The 16,121-nt window shown below is 37.6% G+C and overlaps 2 protein-coding genes across 3 annotated transcripts in view; one reads left to right on the top strand and one right to left on the bottom strand.

Moving 5' to 3' along the window:
* The first annotated feature begins 6,366 nt into the window (after positions 1 to 6,366).
* Positions 6,367 to 8,269, top strand: gpx8 (glutathione peroxidase 8 (putative)). 2 transcript variants are annotated; one of them, XM_016505679.1, is made up of 4 exons: positions 6,368 to 6,631; positions 6,775 to 7,036; positions 7,199 to 7,273; positions 7,582 to 7,662. In XM_016505679.1, the coding sequence occupies exons 1-3, from the start codon at positions 6,425 to 6,427 to the stop codon at positions 7,246 to 7,248; spliced, it is 519 nt and encodes a 172-aa protein (XP_016361165.1). In that variant the 5' UTR covers positions 6,368 to 6,424; the 3' UTR covers positions 7,249 to 7,273; positions 7,582 to 7,662. The 2 variants fall into 2 exon arrangements, with proteins under 2 accessions (XP_016361164.1, XP_016361165.1); XM_016505678.1 differs by lacking the exon at positions 7,199 to 7,273 and having other exon boundaries at positions 6,367 to 6,631; positions 7,582 to 8,269.
* A 5,217-nt stretch (positions 8,270 to 13,486) lies between these two features.
* Positions 13,487 to 16,121, bottom strand: part of lrrc75ba (leucine rich repeat containing 75Ba) — a 31,115-nt gene continuing 28,480 nt past the window's right edge. The window contains exon 5 of the mRNA XM_016505709.1: positions 13,487 to 15,715. Coding sequence (XP_016361195.1) covers positions 15,488 to 15,715 — 228 coding nt within the window. The 3' untranslated portion in view covers positions 13,487 to 15,487. The remainder of the gene's footprint in view (positions 15,716 to 16,121) is intronic.

Raw genomic sequence — 16,121 nt, 5'->3', positions numbered from 1 at the left:
TGCGCTCACACACCTTGTGAAGACGCGAGGAGCAAGGGAAAGCCCGAAAGGTAGCACTTTGAACTGGTACGCTTGATTCAGGAAACTGAAACGCAGAAACTTTCTGTGATGAACAGCAATTGGGACGTGAAAGTATGCTTCTTTCAGGTCGACAATTACAAACCAATCGTCTGCTGTCACAGACCGAAGAACGTCGGCTGCGCGCAGCATTCGAAAAGGAAGGACCTTCAGGAACAAATTCAGGTGCGTCAAATCGAGAATTGGGCAGAAACCACCGTTCTTCTTCTGAACAAGAAATATGTCGACTAGAACCCGTCTCCCTGAACGAGGGGATGAACTTTTTATATGGCTCCCTTCTCTAACAGTGAACAAATTTCCCGAGAGAGAGCCATTGCACGAACTGTGTCTCTAACGATTGTAGGAACAATTCTTGAAAATCTGGGAGGTCGGCGGCGAAACTGTAGAGTATATCCCCTGTTCAGAGTCGTCAAAACCCAGGGGTCTGTTGTGTTGGTCCTCCAGTACTCCAGCTGTTCTATAGAAAAACGATCGACCGCCGGCCTGAATGTCTCAAGCTTTATGTGTGCAACTTTTAGTGGTCGCAGGTTGGCGCTGACGGGGTCCCCCTGGCAACTGTCGATGAGGTTGCCGAAAAACTCTCGCATCCTCAGTAACATGAGACCTTTGAGGGGGCTGTGACTGAGGTGTAGCGTGCCGGCGGAAACGTTGCTCCGATGTGGCATAGTGATGACGGGTCTGAACTGCTGGCATCCTAAAGGTAGGGTTGCGCTGCATCTGCGTCAGCTGACGAGTGGCCTCAGACAGCTTTACCCTCTTTTCCAACAGTATGCCTTTTTTAGTAGGGAATCCGTATGACCACATTGAGCGCTAGGACACATCGCACATTCCCTCGTAGTGCCTCGTCAGGAGACACCACCAAAGCTGCAACAGGCTGCTCTATCTCTGGAGCACGACTCAACCCGATGGAATCTGCTTCAGCCATAGATGCTAGCGTCCGAGCAATCTTTGAGCGCCGCTTAGGTGGACCAGAACCAGTGAGGGTATTTGAAAATTCAGCCACAAAAACTTTACATTGTGGCATGGCGAAAGAAGCCGCAGCTGTGGCCTGTCTGAAAAAACATTCATTTGGGCAGACTGGACCGGTGACTCATCAAGTCCTAGACGAGCAATTTCCACTCGAAGTACAGCCAAAGTATCATCCTTTGAGGGGGCTGTGACTGAGGTGTAGCGTGCCGGCGGAAACGTTGCTCCGATGTGGCATAGTGATGACGGGTCTGAACTGCTGGCATCCTAAAGGTAGGGTTGCGCTGCACCTGCGTCAGCTGACGAGTGGCCTCAGACAGCTTTACTCTCTTTTCCAACAGTTCTGGAACATTAGGACCAAAAAGATGCCCGGGAACTCGGAAGAGGACTGGGCCTGTCCAGATGACTGAACTGACCCTCCACTAGACCCCTCTGCTGCTGGATAACCAGTGAAAACATCCTGAGGAGATGGTTGTGCAGCAACATCTACAGCATCTCCGTGATCACGAAAAAAAGAATGAAGCACTCATAGAAAGCACATCCATATCAGAATGATGTGAAAAACCAGGGGAACGAGAGACTCTTCCCCAGTTCCCTGATTCTGAACATTCTCATCCTCCTGTGTCATCTTCACAGGTGTAGCAGATGTGACAGGCTGAAGCAAGTGAAGCAGGCGTTTCAGCTCTGCCATCTCTGAAGAAAGCACAGAAACCGTCTTAGAAAGTGAATTTTCCTCAACATGCGAATGTTCATCACTTCGCAATGTGGCCCTCTTCTTAGATGGGAGGGGAGTGCAGGCTGCCGCGGATGCCTTGCGCTTCCGAGTTCGCAAAGGGGCTACATCCAACTGCCCGAGTTTCACCGTTGAATTAGCGTCTAACTCAGCAAGACATAGCTAACAGATGATTAAGTCAACGGGAGACCGTTAACTTACTGTTGTGGAAAACACCAGCACCGAGAGGCACAGAGTGTAACCGACGAAGCAATATAGACTCAAGTAGAAAATCAAAAACTCACCAAAATGCTGCTAAATATACTCCAAATCCATTGGAGTGGCGTAGATGCACGCTGACACAGCTTGTGAGGCGCAGAGTGCTGAGCTACGGTGGCTTATAACCCCCCCAGGGCTCAGCATACGTCACTACGTGACTTTGTTGGTATATTCTCTCGACCTATCTAGCTGGCGCTGCGATAATCCATAGTGTTTACACTGCCTCTGGCGGTCAGTAGGAATGAAACAGAACGGAAATGTTTCAAGAGGACCCCAACAAGTGCCGAAACTGGCTGGGACATGCTTATTGTACAATGTCTACTTGTCAGTGGTGTTGTCGATTACCAGAAAGGTGAGTTTTTGTTGAGTTTTATTTGCACGTTTCTGTATATGGTTGCATTGTGAGAATTTGCAGCATATGTGTTGTCACATATGAAGAAAATATATTTTCTGGTGTTTTTCAATGTGTTTTCATCAGTTGCAGCACATGGAGCTCTTTTTTTTAAGCATAGCCTAGAACAAATTTGTGTTTGAAAGCTTATTCATATGTTGAGCTCATATATGAGTTCAGAGCTTGAACATTGAAGTGATTCAGTGACTGTTTAACAGAAAACTGTTATCACTTTTAAAACAAGCCCAACACCCCCATTGGATGGTTTATTTACTTATTTATTTATAAATTAATCTCTATCATTTAACAAAGCTTTAATTCCAATAATTTGCGAAGTGCACATTTCCATTTATTTTAATAGCTGAATTTAGCCCTAAAATTTACATCAAATGATTTGTCGGTAACACTTTACAATAACAGTACATGAATAATCATGTGCAAATACTAAAATTAAATGGTAACACTTTAAAATAAGGTTCCATTAGTTAATGTCTTAACTAACATGAACAAACAATGAACAATACATTTATTACATTATTTATTAATCTTTGTTAATGTTAGTTAATGAAAATACAGTCGTTCATTGTTAGTCCATGTTAATTCACAGTGCATTAACTAATGTTAACAAGCACAACTTTTGATTTTAATAATGCATCAGTAAATGTTGAAATTAACATCAAGATTAATAAATGCTGTAGAAGAATTGTTCATTCATAGTTCATGTTAACTAAAGTAGTTTACTAATGTTAACTAATGAACCTTATTGTAAAGTGTTACCAATTAAATATTACTTAAATATGAACTAATGATGAGTTAAGGGATGTATTAATCAAGAACTACTGTAACCTCAACTACGACAAGAGTCATATGAATTAATGTGTGAATAACGACCACCTCGACTACATGTTTGTTAATGTATTAATTAACTCTTTGGGGTAAGTTTTCACACATTAATTCGTTTTCTTTTAAGAATCATGTCATGATTAGTACATGCCATCATTAATTATTAGCTCATATACATTAGCTCATAAAGTAATATTTAATTTATGTATTATCATTCATGCACTGTTATTGTAAAGTGTTACGATATGTCTTAATGAGGAAAAAGATGTGTGACTATCAGAGAGACAATCTTACCCCAGTTTCTCCCATTTACAGTGATTATTCTCCAGTACAGCAGAGAGCAGCTTCACTGTTGAATCTCTTAGTTTATTTCAATGCAGATCCAGATCTCTCAGGTGTGAGGGGTTTGATCTCAGAGCTGAAGTCAGAGCAGCAAAACATCAATGTGTACAATTTAACAATTTACTCGTGGAGCCATATTGAAATTCCAATATCTCTGGAACTGAACTATACAGGGCTTTAAAAATGAAGATGCCAAAAGGAAAGTTTGTTAAGACCCAATATCTAAAAGGGCATTAAGATATCTTTAACACTTGGAGAAAAAACTTGAAAAGTGCTCTTTCCCCATTTTTGAATGGTCACCATCGACACTTAAGGCAACAAAGATTGCTAAAGTCATCAGATTTTACTAACAGACCTACTAATCTCTGTGTAAAAATAACATTATGGTGCTGCCATCTTTCTGAAGTCGTTTTTACCCCCTGTAATTTGGCTCTGAATCTCGGGTGAAAATTGTCACTGACCGCCCTCTACAAATTGGCTTTCCTCACTATACATGTTTATCATTATTCAGAAAATATATTAGCAAAATCAAATATCTGAGCTGGTGAAGTTTCTGAAATTTGGTTTATTTGACACGGAATGACTCTGTAGGTGAGCTTTACTGTCATTTTGATCTTCGTATTTGTGTCAATCAGCACGAGCACCGCATTTTAATAACTATCAAGTGCGTCCCACACTTAATTGTCTCATTCATGCATGTTTCCTTATCACTTAAAGGTGTATAACTTCTAAGTAGTAGGTTACTATGTTACGCAGATATATTTGCATACCGCAGAACACACGATAGCAAAATCTCTAACGATAGACACTTTATCCCGCGGTATCGATATATACCATCATTCCTCCCAGCCCAGTACTACGGTACTAATTCATTAGCTACTAGTGCTTATTCTTTAGGTACTACCCAGCTAACAATTGTTGATTCCAATAACGTTAGTTTATGGTTCCCAGAACGTCATTTTTATGGTTTAATTGTTTTTGGTTAGCCAGGAAAGTTTTCTTAACAGAAATAGAATGTTATTTTTGGGTTTGCATAACGTTATTTTAACGTTCACATAATGTTATTATAACGTTCCCCTAACATCGTTACTCTGATTTGATTACCCCAGCCGCTGTACGTCAGTAATCATCCAGCACACTCGCGACCTAGTATAAGCGGCATATAAATTATGTATGGACGCCTAATCAGTATTATAAAAACCATGTCTTGTTTTTATCTATTGTTTAATTAATAAAAATCATCTGAGCACATCAACCATCATATATAAGATTAAATAAGATTAAATTTGTCCATTCATTTAAGATTACTGGGTACCCAGATTTCAAATTTCTTCAGCACCAAATAAAAATTACTTATACTTATAAAATATGACATTTCTTCACAGATATTAAAAAATTATTGGCTTAAAAAATTGGCTTAAAGTAGGATATCAGTACATTAATTTCTTACCACTGAAGTGTATGCCTACAGTTTGTACAGCGGGACATTCTTCTTTTCCCGTAAACAAAAACTTATCGATTTATCATGCTCTCTTCAGTTAGGCATGTCAAATCCCTCTGAAATCATATTTACTCTCATAACTATATTAATTTTAAGTAATCATTCAATAAAGAGATCGATAAATGAGCAAGTCAGTCGAAATGACCGTTAATTTTTAATTAAAAATGAAACAAACTCACAAATTTATGATTTCTGTTATCACTCTATGCTTAACCCTGGCTTAATATTATAATTTAAAACACATTTTAATTGATCTCATTTCTGTATTTTAGTAAATGCTGTATTAAACAAATTTCCAGGTTTTTCATAGTCATACACAAAAACATCTGAAACGTTTTCATTGGAAAGATTGTTTAGGGTTATAAAAATAACCTAAGAATAACCATTAGGGAACGTTCTGTGTAAGTTAGCCTAATTTTAGGTTATTAAAAAAAATAACCACCCTGCAACGTTCTGGGGACATTATTTTATGGTTGCAAATTAATAATCTAAAAAAATATGTAACTATTGCCATTTACTTCTATTGGGATCTGTCATTGAGATATCAACCTCTGTAGAACCAGTGCTATATGCAAAAAAAAGTTAACATACGGCCCTGATATGATATTTATTGTTTTGACTGAAGGAAAAATGGGGAAAAAAATAATAAAATAGGTGTCTTATAAAATTACAGTGTTTACATTACTGACAAAAAACAATGTTTTCTATGTGTTAGTTTACAAATTATTGTTTTTTTTATTTTCTGTGTTGGTTTCTTTAAAAAAAGTGCATCTGTCTCCTTATTTCCATTTCCTGTCTAATCTCTCTCCTATATGTTGTTGGTTCATTAATATTCAAACATACTGTTACCATACTGAGCGGAAATACAAATTTAAAAAGTACTAGTATCTATTAAGTTCAGGATATCTTTGGTCTAAAAAGTTACTAACTAAAAAAATAAGTACTAGTTCAAATTTTTCTTAACAAGTAAAGTATAATTAAATATAGTCACTATTTGAATAAGTACTAGTATCTAATAAATAAGAACTAGTATCTTATGAATAAGTACTAGTAACTTTACAAAATACACTAGTACCTAAAGAATAAACACTAGTAAGTTACCTAAAGAATAAGCACTAGTACCTAAAGGTGCATTAGTAGCTAATCAATAGGGCCTTTCGCACGTATATTTGTATTTTAATTTTAATATTAATATAGAACGAAAGTTTTTTTTTTAACGTCCCTGCACTTCGACGCGCCCACTATTCTGACCTGCAGAAAACCATACTTGAAGTTTTTCACCCGGATTCCTCCACAATATTTATCCTCCATCATGGAGGCTCTCGGGGGATACCCCACCAAATCAACTGCTTCTAGAGCAGGACTGATCAAGGTCTTACTGAGTGTGGCCGTGTGCATGGGCTCACTGTACCTACTGCAGAGTAAACTGTCAAAGTCGCGAAAAGCCAAAGATTTCTACTCGTATGAAGTGAAGGACGCGAGAGGCAGGACAGTCTCATTGGAGAAGTATCGGGGGAAAGTAAGTTATGCAATCTCATAGGCACAAAAGTTTTGTTTTAAATGTTTTAACATAATTTGTGAGGCTTTTGGAAATGTATTATTGCACAAATGCGTCCCGTGCAGCGGTATTTTCACTCAAGGTCTCGCTGTCTCTGATAATAGGTCTCTCTGGTTGTAAACGTGGCGAGTGGAAGGGAGTTGACGGAGCAGAATTACCGGGCTCTGCAGGAGCTTCACCGAGAGCTCGGCACGTCTCATTTTAACGTGCTCGCCTTTCCCTGCTCGCAATACGGTGACACCGAATCAGGTACCAGCCGAGAAATCGAGGCTTTTGCCAAATCCAACTACGGTGTGACATTCCCCATCTTCAGCAAGATCAAAATAATGGGGTCTGAGGCGGAGCCCGCATTCAGATTCATCACAGGTAGGTTTTTACCTGAGAATAACCCTCATTCAGTAACTTTTTAAAATTAATACGTTTTACACCCAAAAAAAAAAACAATATCATGAGAACGATGTACATTCACATGAGTTGAGACTTCCAGGCATATTATTATTTCTATATAAAGTTGGTTTTATTATTCAGAGCGGGGAAAGGCGACCCCTCATGGTCGCCTCCATTTTGACATCCTATGATCAGCCGTTGCTACTACTACTAATAGTGAGTTATTAATAATAAGACTATTTACTTTATGTAACACACGCCAGCGTTCAAGATACGTTACAAACGCATGAAAATAAAAGTACATCTAAAGAAAACAAGCAAACCAAACAATATAACAACAACACACAACAGTCTGAGGTGGGGTTTTAGATCATTGTGCACTCAAAAGTTTTGTCCCAGACGCTGTAAATTGAATCTACAGCCCTGGCTATGTATTGTAAAGCAACAACCTCTGGTTTAAAATTGAGGCAATTACTAAATGAAAATAATATTATATTTCTTATATGTTTTTTGTACATTTCTAGATTCAGTACAGAGAATCCCCAAATGGAACTTCTGGAAGTTTCTTGTGAGTCCTGAGGGCCAGGTGGTGCGTTTCTGGAAGCCGGAGGAGCCCATAGGTGACATCCGAAAGGAAGCCACAGTGCTTGTGCGGGATATTATATTGAAGAAGAGACAGGAACTATGATGTGCACAAACTCCCTTAGAGACTCAAAAGTGAATCGTTGTGCACGTTTAAGTGCGTATAGATACGCTGTGCTATTCTGGTAAATGTGAATGAAACTGGCAGAAGATGTGTCAGTTAAAGCCTGTCTTTGTGTGCTTAATGTGTGTGTTAATGTTAGCAATATGGATTTTTGGAAGTATGATTTTGAAAAACAACACCAACATCTGTCTTTTTATCAGCTTGATTATTTAAAGAATCAACCATGTAAATGTTTCAAACTACTTTTCTGGCAAGTGACCAGAAAACCACTGAACAATTATCAAGTCCATAATTGCATATGTTGCTCTTTTGGAATGAACGGAAAGTATTGCGGATTAATGCATATTCAGTTACACTAGCACACGCCGAATTGAGATTACCATGGGATCAGAAGTAATGTTACTTCATAAAAGTATTACTTCGTCTTGGCCGTTACATAATGTTTACTCTTAGTCTTAACATTTCAACATTTTTCCTGTCATTGTCTTTGGTTATGAACCTGTTGAATAAAAGTCATGAACAATGCTTTGAGATATGAGAAACTGTCAATTGTAGCATTTGAAGACCAAGAATATATATATATGGAAATCTTTTACTATTGATTTATTTATGTAAGTACTTCCCTTACGAAAATTACTACAAATAAAACCAGAAAAACATGGTTAATAGTTAAACCATGGTAACCACAAATAAACCATGGTTTTGCTACACTAACCATAGTTTAACCATGGTATTTGTAGTACAACTGTGGTTATGCAAATGGTAATCAATACGCCAAAAACCCATGGTTACTACACTTTTACTGTAGTAAAACCATGGTTAATTTTCGTAAGGGTTAGATGTGATTTAAAGGGATAGTTCACCTAAAAATGAAGATTCTGTCATTAATTACTCACCCTGAAGTTGTTGAGCTTTGTTCATCCTCAGAATACAAGTGAAGATATTTTAAATTAAATCAGAGGGGTTTCTGTCCCTTCATTGACAGCCTAAGAAACTTTAACTTCGAAGGCCCAGAAAGGTAGTAAAAAAATCACGGAATTAGTCCATGTTACTCCAGTGGTTCAACTGTAATTTTCTGAAGCGACGGGAATGCTTTTGTGCGCCAAAAAAAACGACTAGCATTTTCTTCACTTCCACTTCATTCTCCAACGCGCGTTCACGAGAGCTGCTTCTTCTTCGCTGGTCAACGAGAGCGCCACAACGTATGTTTTAACGTATGTTTAGTAAACTTCAGGTAAATGTAAATGCCCATCTGACTAGTAAAATTAAAATGTATGACTGCAAATCCATTAAAATAATATACTACTGCAAACAACTAATGAATTGTGATTTTGATCTCATGTTTAATTTTAATAATAAAAAGTAAGATTCAGGCCTTGATGCATGTGCAACAATGTGTTCTGATCTGCTGTCTTAACGTAATACATATAACATAATAAAATTTATTCTTAATAATAATATGGTTAGTTTCTTTTAATATGTAAGGCTGTATGCTTAATATGTAGCTCTGCTTGACACATTTTGTATCGGAGGTCCCTGCTCCATGTCTCTGTCGCCTAAGGGGTCCTTACCCTGAAAAACCTTGAAGACCCCTGCTTTAAGTTGAAACACATTTATTTATTCTAATGTTGAATTTAAAGTTGTGATAACTAATCACAACAGTCTTTATGTATTTATTTACAGCGTAGCTGATTTTATTAACAATTTTGATTTTCCAATGATGTGTTTTTGTACATGTCCACTAGATGGCAAAATCGTTCAACATGACAAATTTCTGTCTCTCTCGCTTTCAGGTTGCCAGACTTCACTGATAGGTTTGCACTTACTTCAAATGGGAGGTTGTTTGTTTTTTAATTCAGCTGAAAATGGTAGTTTGTGTAAAAGGAAATAAAATTATCTAGACAGTGTAATACTTTATAGAATGCACAGTTATTTATAATATAGTATGTAGTGTACTATTGCACAATGTAAAACATACTAGTGAGCATTAGTATTTAGTATGCACTATGTAGAAGGTAGATTGAACGTTCAAAAATAGATGCAGTGTTTACAATGTATCCAGTGTTTACAATGTATCTGTCAGTTTTTTGGGGACAAATAGTATCCAATTTTTCTTTGTTTAGCTGTTGCTTCTGTCCATTGTCAAGATTATGTATTTTTAAATGAATAATTTGATTTGTTCTATAGCTGTATTTTTCTCCAAGAGGCCATAAGCAGATATCTTAGACAGCGACATCCCTTATACACTCATTCTTCATCCTTCTGACTAATGTGACAGTAGAGGCACAAATGGCAAAGAGACTTTGCAGAGAACAGAGTAATAGTTCTGATGTCCGTCTCTGCCAACTCTGTAGCAATTCCCTGCCCTCATGTTTAACAGATTCAGCTTGACCCAGCCAATCTATCACGCTGTTATTTGAGCTGAAAGTTCTTAGAGGAAAACATCCTCAGAACTAAATGTACCAAGTGTCCAGACAAGTGAAGGTGTACATTCTTAAGCTTCAAAGTTCATCCTGGTGGGGTAACCGCTGCCTGACTGTGCTCTGACATTTTGTGAGCTCTGATCAAAAGGACCCCGTTTGCTTTGACAGCACAGAAGACCCCATAAGGTGCCCAGCATGGGCATAAAAGACCATGGGAGCCTTCAGGACTGAGCATAATGAATGACAATTACATGCAAAATATTTCCTTGTTGGAATGTCAATAAATTAATACAAACTAAGCTAAAATGTCCCTTGTTATATATTTATATTCAAACATGTTATATATTTATATTCTATTGAATTCTATTTTCGAACTGTAACACACAAGGTTTTCGCTGCAGGTACTTTGTGTTTGTTAGAAGTTGAATACAAATCAAATAGTCACAAACTCCCCATAATACTTCTGAATATGATGTCTTCGTCATAAATATTGTGAAAGGTATGAAAAAAATATGGTTCAGATCACTCAGACCATATATGGAAATGAGTGCACCCGTCTATGTTCACCAATGGAGCTTGGTGGTCGTGTAAAAGTTTGTTACTGCTCCCAAGCAAAATTTTACTAAAAGCTCATTTTTTGAGATATCAACCTTAAATTTGCAACAGAACTTTTTTTGTTATGGCTTGGATTTTTTAGCTGTAGATTCCAACATGTTGTGTAAAACAAATATTTGATATAAAATATAAGATTCAAATGTAATGTTCCAGCATATGCTTAAAAAGTGGAAATGACAGTTAACAGGTTAATATTAATATTCCCTTATATGTTTAATATAAATGCAACGGGCAACAATTTTGAGTTTTGTGGTAAAAATGACCTCAGAGCACTCATTTTATTGTATTGGTGCAAAGCTAGGTTGATTATCTTGTACATTTAATAGACTGTTTTGTATTGTTTTGTAAGTCATACAGTCAGGTGGTTATTGCAAAAGAGGTGGTGCAAGCTTGTACACTGTATTTCACATAAAGGCTTACATTTAAGTCTGTTCCTCACAAAGCCCTCGTGTCTCTCAATACTTAGAATGTGCCATTTGGGCTGCTTTTTTGATACTTTAATGGTGTTTTTGTTAGTGATACATGAAGATGAGTGGCCTAATTAATGACACATAATTTGTGGAAGATCTGTCCTTTTAGGAACACGCAAAAAGAATGTGGTAAAATTCATATTCATTGTGGTCTTTGATTTTTTTTCTAACCATTATTTTATGTTTTGTTTAGCCATGGGGTGGCAGACCAGGACTCTGGTATTATTTTTTCTGCAGTATATTGGGTCTGTCTGTATGTTTGTCACAACAACACAGACCATGACATGCATAATTCCCAAGGCCTCAATAGTACTGTCTCAAAAGCTGTTACAGCATCACTGTTTATACAACCAGATGTAACAGAGCAGAAGAGTCTGCACTTCTTGTTTGAGATCACAGTGACAAAAGCAAGTGTACACACTGCTGAAGATCTGTTTATAGATGTTCAACACACACACGCTTTATAACCACAATTATACACACACACTGACAAGAACCATACAAGCTCAACTGAGTGGAAGTGGGCGTCTGCATCCTGCTTCATGTCTCTAAGGATAATAGGGATGTTTTCTGTCATTATTTTCTTGCCCTCATGTTGTTCCAAACTTGTTGCAGTCATTTTATTTATTTTTTCCCCAATGGAACACATGAAGAATTTGGAGAATCTTCTTTTCATGAAAGAGTTTAGAGTGACCATTCCTATCAAGCTATCATCAAGCAAAAAAAAAACAAAAAAAACCCCAGTCCATATAATATGCTATATTGCAAGTCTTCTGAAGACAACAGTTTTGAGTAAGAAAATACAGAAATATTAATGAACAAAATTACTTTTGACACATCGCGTGAGAAATGCCACTGGTTCTCGTGACTCATGACAATGCATGTGGTCAAATCTGCCCCATATTCAATCTGAAATTTACATTAAAGGGGATGATTTTTACTAAACAATTTGGTCTAGTACAGGTTCAACATACTCATGAACAGATTTCATTGAAAATCGTGTAGTGTCTGATGGTCTCAGACTTTTTTAGCTTTAGACTAGGCTATCCATCCAGTCGGAGGATATCAAACATGTTTGATATTTTGAGCCGATTTTAGGAGATTGAGGTCTCTGCAGAGCAAAAGTGGGCGTTTCTGAATTTGTGGGTGTTTTCAAACTGCAGGGTGTTTCTCAATCATGCAATTAAAATGATCCCCCTTACCTAACCCCACCCCTAAACCTACCGTCACTATGACGTCAGCCAATCAGGAAACATGGTCGAAAAATGCCCCTATCTGGTAACTCCCATTACTTTCCTGCAGAGACCTATACTTGGATTTTAGAGCACCTATTGTTTTCATCTGTCACACCTCTCCTAGCAACAAGGCACGTGTTTCAGCATGACTGTTGTGATCGGAACGACTTTAAAGTCTGGTAATGTATGATCTTCAGTCCTTTAGTGTGTGATGGCCAGTTTTTCCTCTGTGACTGTTACATAGTCAGTAAGTGTATGTTGCCCAGTTTTTTAAAAGCTGGTCAGATTTTAAAAGTCGTGTAGTGTATTCCAGCCTTAACGTTCCCATAATGTTTGCAAAATTCTAAAATAGAATGTTCATTTAACATTCACATAACCATAACAAAAATGTAAAAAGTAAAAAAAAAAAAAACACTGGATGTTTTGAACATTCAGAGAACATTCAGAAATGTTCAAAACTAAACGTGACCATTAGCAAAACCTTCTTAGAACGTATTTTTGTTAGCTGGCTATGAACTACTTTTATATAGGTTTAAACTTTTTATTGTGTTTTTGTCCATTCTGGAGCTAAACAGGTCAGTTTCCTATAACTGGAACTGTACACGAAAAGAGCTTATAGGACAGTTCTTCAAAAATTTTCTTTTTTTCCATGGAAAAATAACAGCAAGTATGGGTTTGGAATGACATGAGGGTGAGTAAATGACAGAATTAAAATTTTGTGAGCTATTACTTTTCAGAAGAGAGAGAGAGAGAGAGTGTGTGTGTGTAATATTCCCTCAGGCTGTCACAGATCCTAGCACCACAAACCATCATTTAAAAAAAAACTTCTCTGCATCTCCTCCATGCACTCCAGCACATCAATCAGCAGATGGGCACCTCACCAGCCTCCCACAGGCACTTTCAACCATCAAATGTATTCACACCGATTTTCCATATTAAAAATAAACAAGCAAGTCTAATTTTGCTACACTCATGGTATTATTAATAAAAGTTTATTACAGAAGCATTGAACAGTCAATCTTATAAACTGTTTGAAGCACAGATTCAGAGGACACAGTATATGACACGGACAGAGAAAGCTAATTCAGACTGACACAAAAACAACATGACAAATAAGCTGCCTTCTATCAATAATCTGACACCGAGTGTATCAGTTTGCTTAGCATTGTGGGTATTGACACCATCATGGTGTTTATGAGTAACAGATTTATGCAGATTATGCAGGTTAAACATCCCAGATAAGCAGATCACAAGCCAGATAATTGTTATGATCTAGACACAGAGCCAAACAACAAATGCAAAGATTGATGTTTTTTATGAATACATTTTTCACAGGTACTAAATAGTCCAAATTAATTGAATATTCAGTTCTGGAAAGTTAACAAGAGGGCAATTCATCATTTGAATTTGTAGGCCCTTTAAAAATGGACACTTATTAGCACGTGTTGTGGAATATTACATAGAATATAATAGTCTGAAGTCAACAACAACACTGGGAAAACATTAAGATAACATTAAACAAATACACACAACTGACATTTAAAAGAATACATATATCCTAAATAACACTGACATTTAACTATTTGATCATCTGAGCTTTACCCCCAAACAACAAGTGCTGGTTACTACAGTAACTATTTGTTTGGCTCATTTTTGTTTCAGAATGACAAAGATGTTCATGTTACAAGACAACATCGCTACAACAAGCTTTTCAGTCACAAACCTGATGAAAACACAGGTAATCGAAGGCCATGGAACAATCATTAGCTCTTTATCTCAAGGTCCATTTATTTTATCATTAATGACTGCCAAAATTAGATTTAAAAATAAACGGGGTGTTGCTGCAACTTTGTGTTACAGGCAAGGTTATTTTGAGCATGATGTTAAGAACATTTAATAAACTTTAAGTAAAGTTGACCAGACATGATTAATCAATGTGCTTGAGATATTAAAATACACAGAAATAGCATAATGAACCACCATATTTCATTAGATGATTCCAAAGGGAGAAGCAGTGCATTGACACAGCAAGACATATTTAAGAGGTATATTTAAGATGACCTGAACATAAAAAGGTGAACAATCCATTCAGTAAACTTTCATATACAACAACGTTTTGTACCTGTTGTCTCCTAAGATAGCTTTGTTCATCATTAGCAGACAACAAAAACCAGACGCTGACAATTCAACAGCGTTACCTTTTTGTATCATCATTCACAACTACATGACAAGTGGTGCGTGGGTATTCACAAGTGAACATTTTGGAAAGGGGGGGAAAATGCTAAAGTCTTGACATAGCAGTTTTGCTTGCGTCACGTGACGTGGCTCGGCTGTATAGTCTGTTGAGCTGGTTTCATGGCTTTTGCTGGGAGATTAGTAGAGCACACACAGAGTGGTGATAGGTCCGGTCTGCTGCGGCAGAGACGGCCTCAGCAATGCAACACTGACAAATACGACCAAACCTGACCAGACCCAACAAAATTCCTAACCATACCTTAGTTAACAGCCGGGTCCGTAGAGCTTCAAATCCACCGTTGGTATGCATCAGCCTGTCAACTGACTCGGTCAAACTCTGGGAATTTTTATTGGTAATTTTCCTGTCCGTCACTGGTTCTTCGTGACCAAAGAGTGGCGTAAGAAAGCTTCTTTTACGCGACTCTCTGTGGCCCCCTCCAATGAACCCCCACCTCGAGTCAAGGATCATCATCTGCCAACACAGTAAGTCAATGGGGAAGCTTTAAGAGCATTTCAAACCAGCGTGTTTCACCGTTTGCTGTGTTCAGGTGGTTAGTTGGCTCTTTAAATGCGCTGCTGTTGGTTCACACATAACCGCAATGGGAAGGTCATGGAGCTGCAGTGGAGGAGGGAGATGGTAAAAGGTGTTGATTGGGAGAAATGGTACTGAGAGAAGAGAGATCTCTTGCCTGCGCTCTCCCATTCTTTCTTTATCCCATTGTCAGGGGACAATGATCGTGATTGGTTCACCTCTCGCAATGGTGCAGGGTAAAACTACCTGAACTTTTCTGTTCCCCGATGCTCCATGGCTCCAGGTCCTCTTCCTCATCTTCATCCTCCTCTTCTTCATAGTGGCTGGGTTCTTCAATGGAGCTCTCCACGCGGTAGCAATAGGGCTGACCTTCGGTGTACTCATAGATGGTGGGCAGACTGCCCTTTAGACTACAGCGTCGCCGTAGGGCCACCAGAAGAGGCTGAGAACGGAGTAAAAACAGTTAAACAACTTTTGGGTTACAATAAATGACTGATGATGTCTGTAGAATGTCTATTGTCTGGTTGTGTGCTACAGAAAATCATGAAGTCTCCTTACCGAATGTATTTCTTATTAGATGGGATACTAGCAGTAATTAACAGTTACTTCACAGAGAAAGTTGGTTAACGTCTAAAATTATTGTATTGTAAGGTCAAACTAAATGAGAAGCATATAGTAAAAATACTGATAACACTTCACAATATAGTTAAATTTTTAACATCAGTTAATGCATTACGTATCATGAACAATCAAAAAGCAACCAAATTTATTAATCTAGGTCCATGTTAAACTATAAATATATTATTGTTAATTGTTAATTCATGTTTGTTCATAATGCATTATATTTT

The sequence above is a fragment of the Sinocyclocheilus anshuiensis genome, unplaced genomic scaffold (genome assembly GCF_001515605.1).
Source record: "Sinocyclocheilus anshuiensis isolate Anshui unplaced genomic scaffold, SAMN03320099.WGS_v1.1 scaffold794, whole genome shotgun sequence".
NCBI lineage: Eukaryota > Metazoa > Chordata > Actinopteri > Cypriniformes > Cyprinidae > Sinocyclocheilus > Sinocyclocheilus anshuiensis.
The sequence above is the reverse complement of the archived record's forward strand: the minus strand, read 5'-3'. Positions and strand labels throughout refer to the sequence as shown.

What these genes read in the sequence shown, in the direction of transcription:
- gpx8 (XM_016505678.1), top strand. Translation starts at nt 6,425, where the DNA reads ATGGAGGCTCTCGGGGGATACCCCACCAAATCAACTGCTTCTAGAGCA. An exon ending in TGGAGAAGTATCGGGGGAAA is followed by an intron (nt 6,632 to 6,774) that starts GTAAGTTATGCA and finishes CTCTGATAATAG; the next exon opens with GTCTCTCTGGTTGTAAACGT. An exon ending in CGCATTCAGATTCATCACAG is followed by an intron (nt 7,037 to 7,581) that starts GTAGGTTTTTAC and finishes GTACATTTCTAG; the next exon opens with ATTCAGTACAGAGAATCCCC.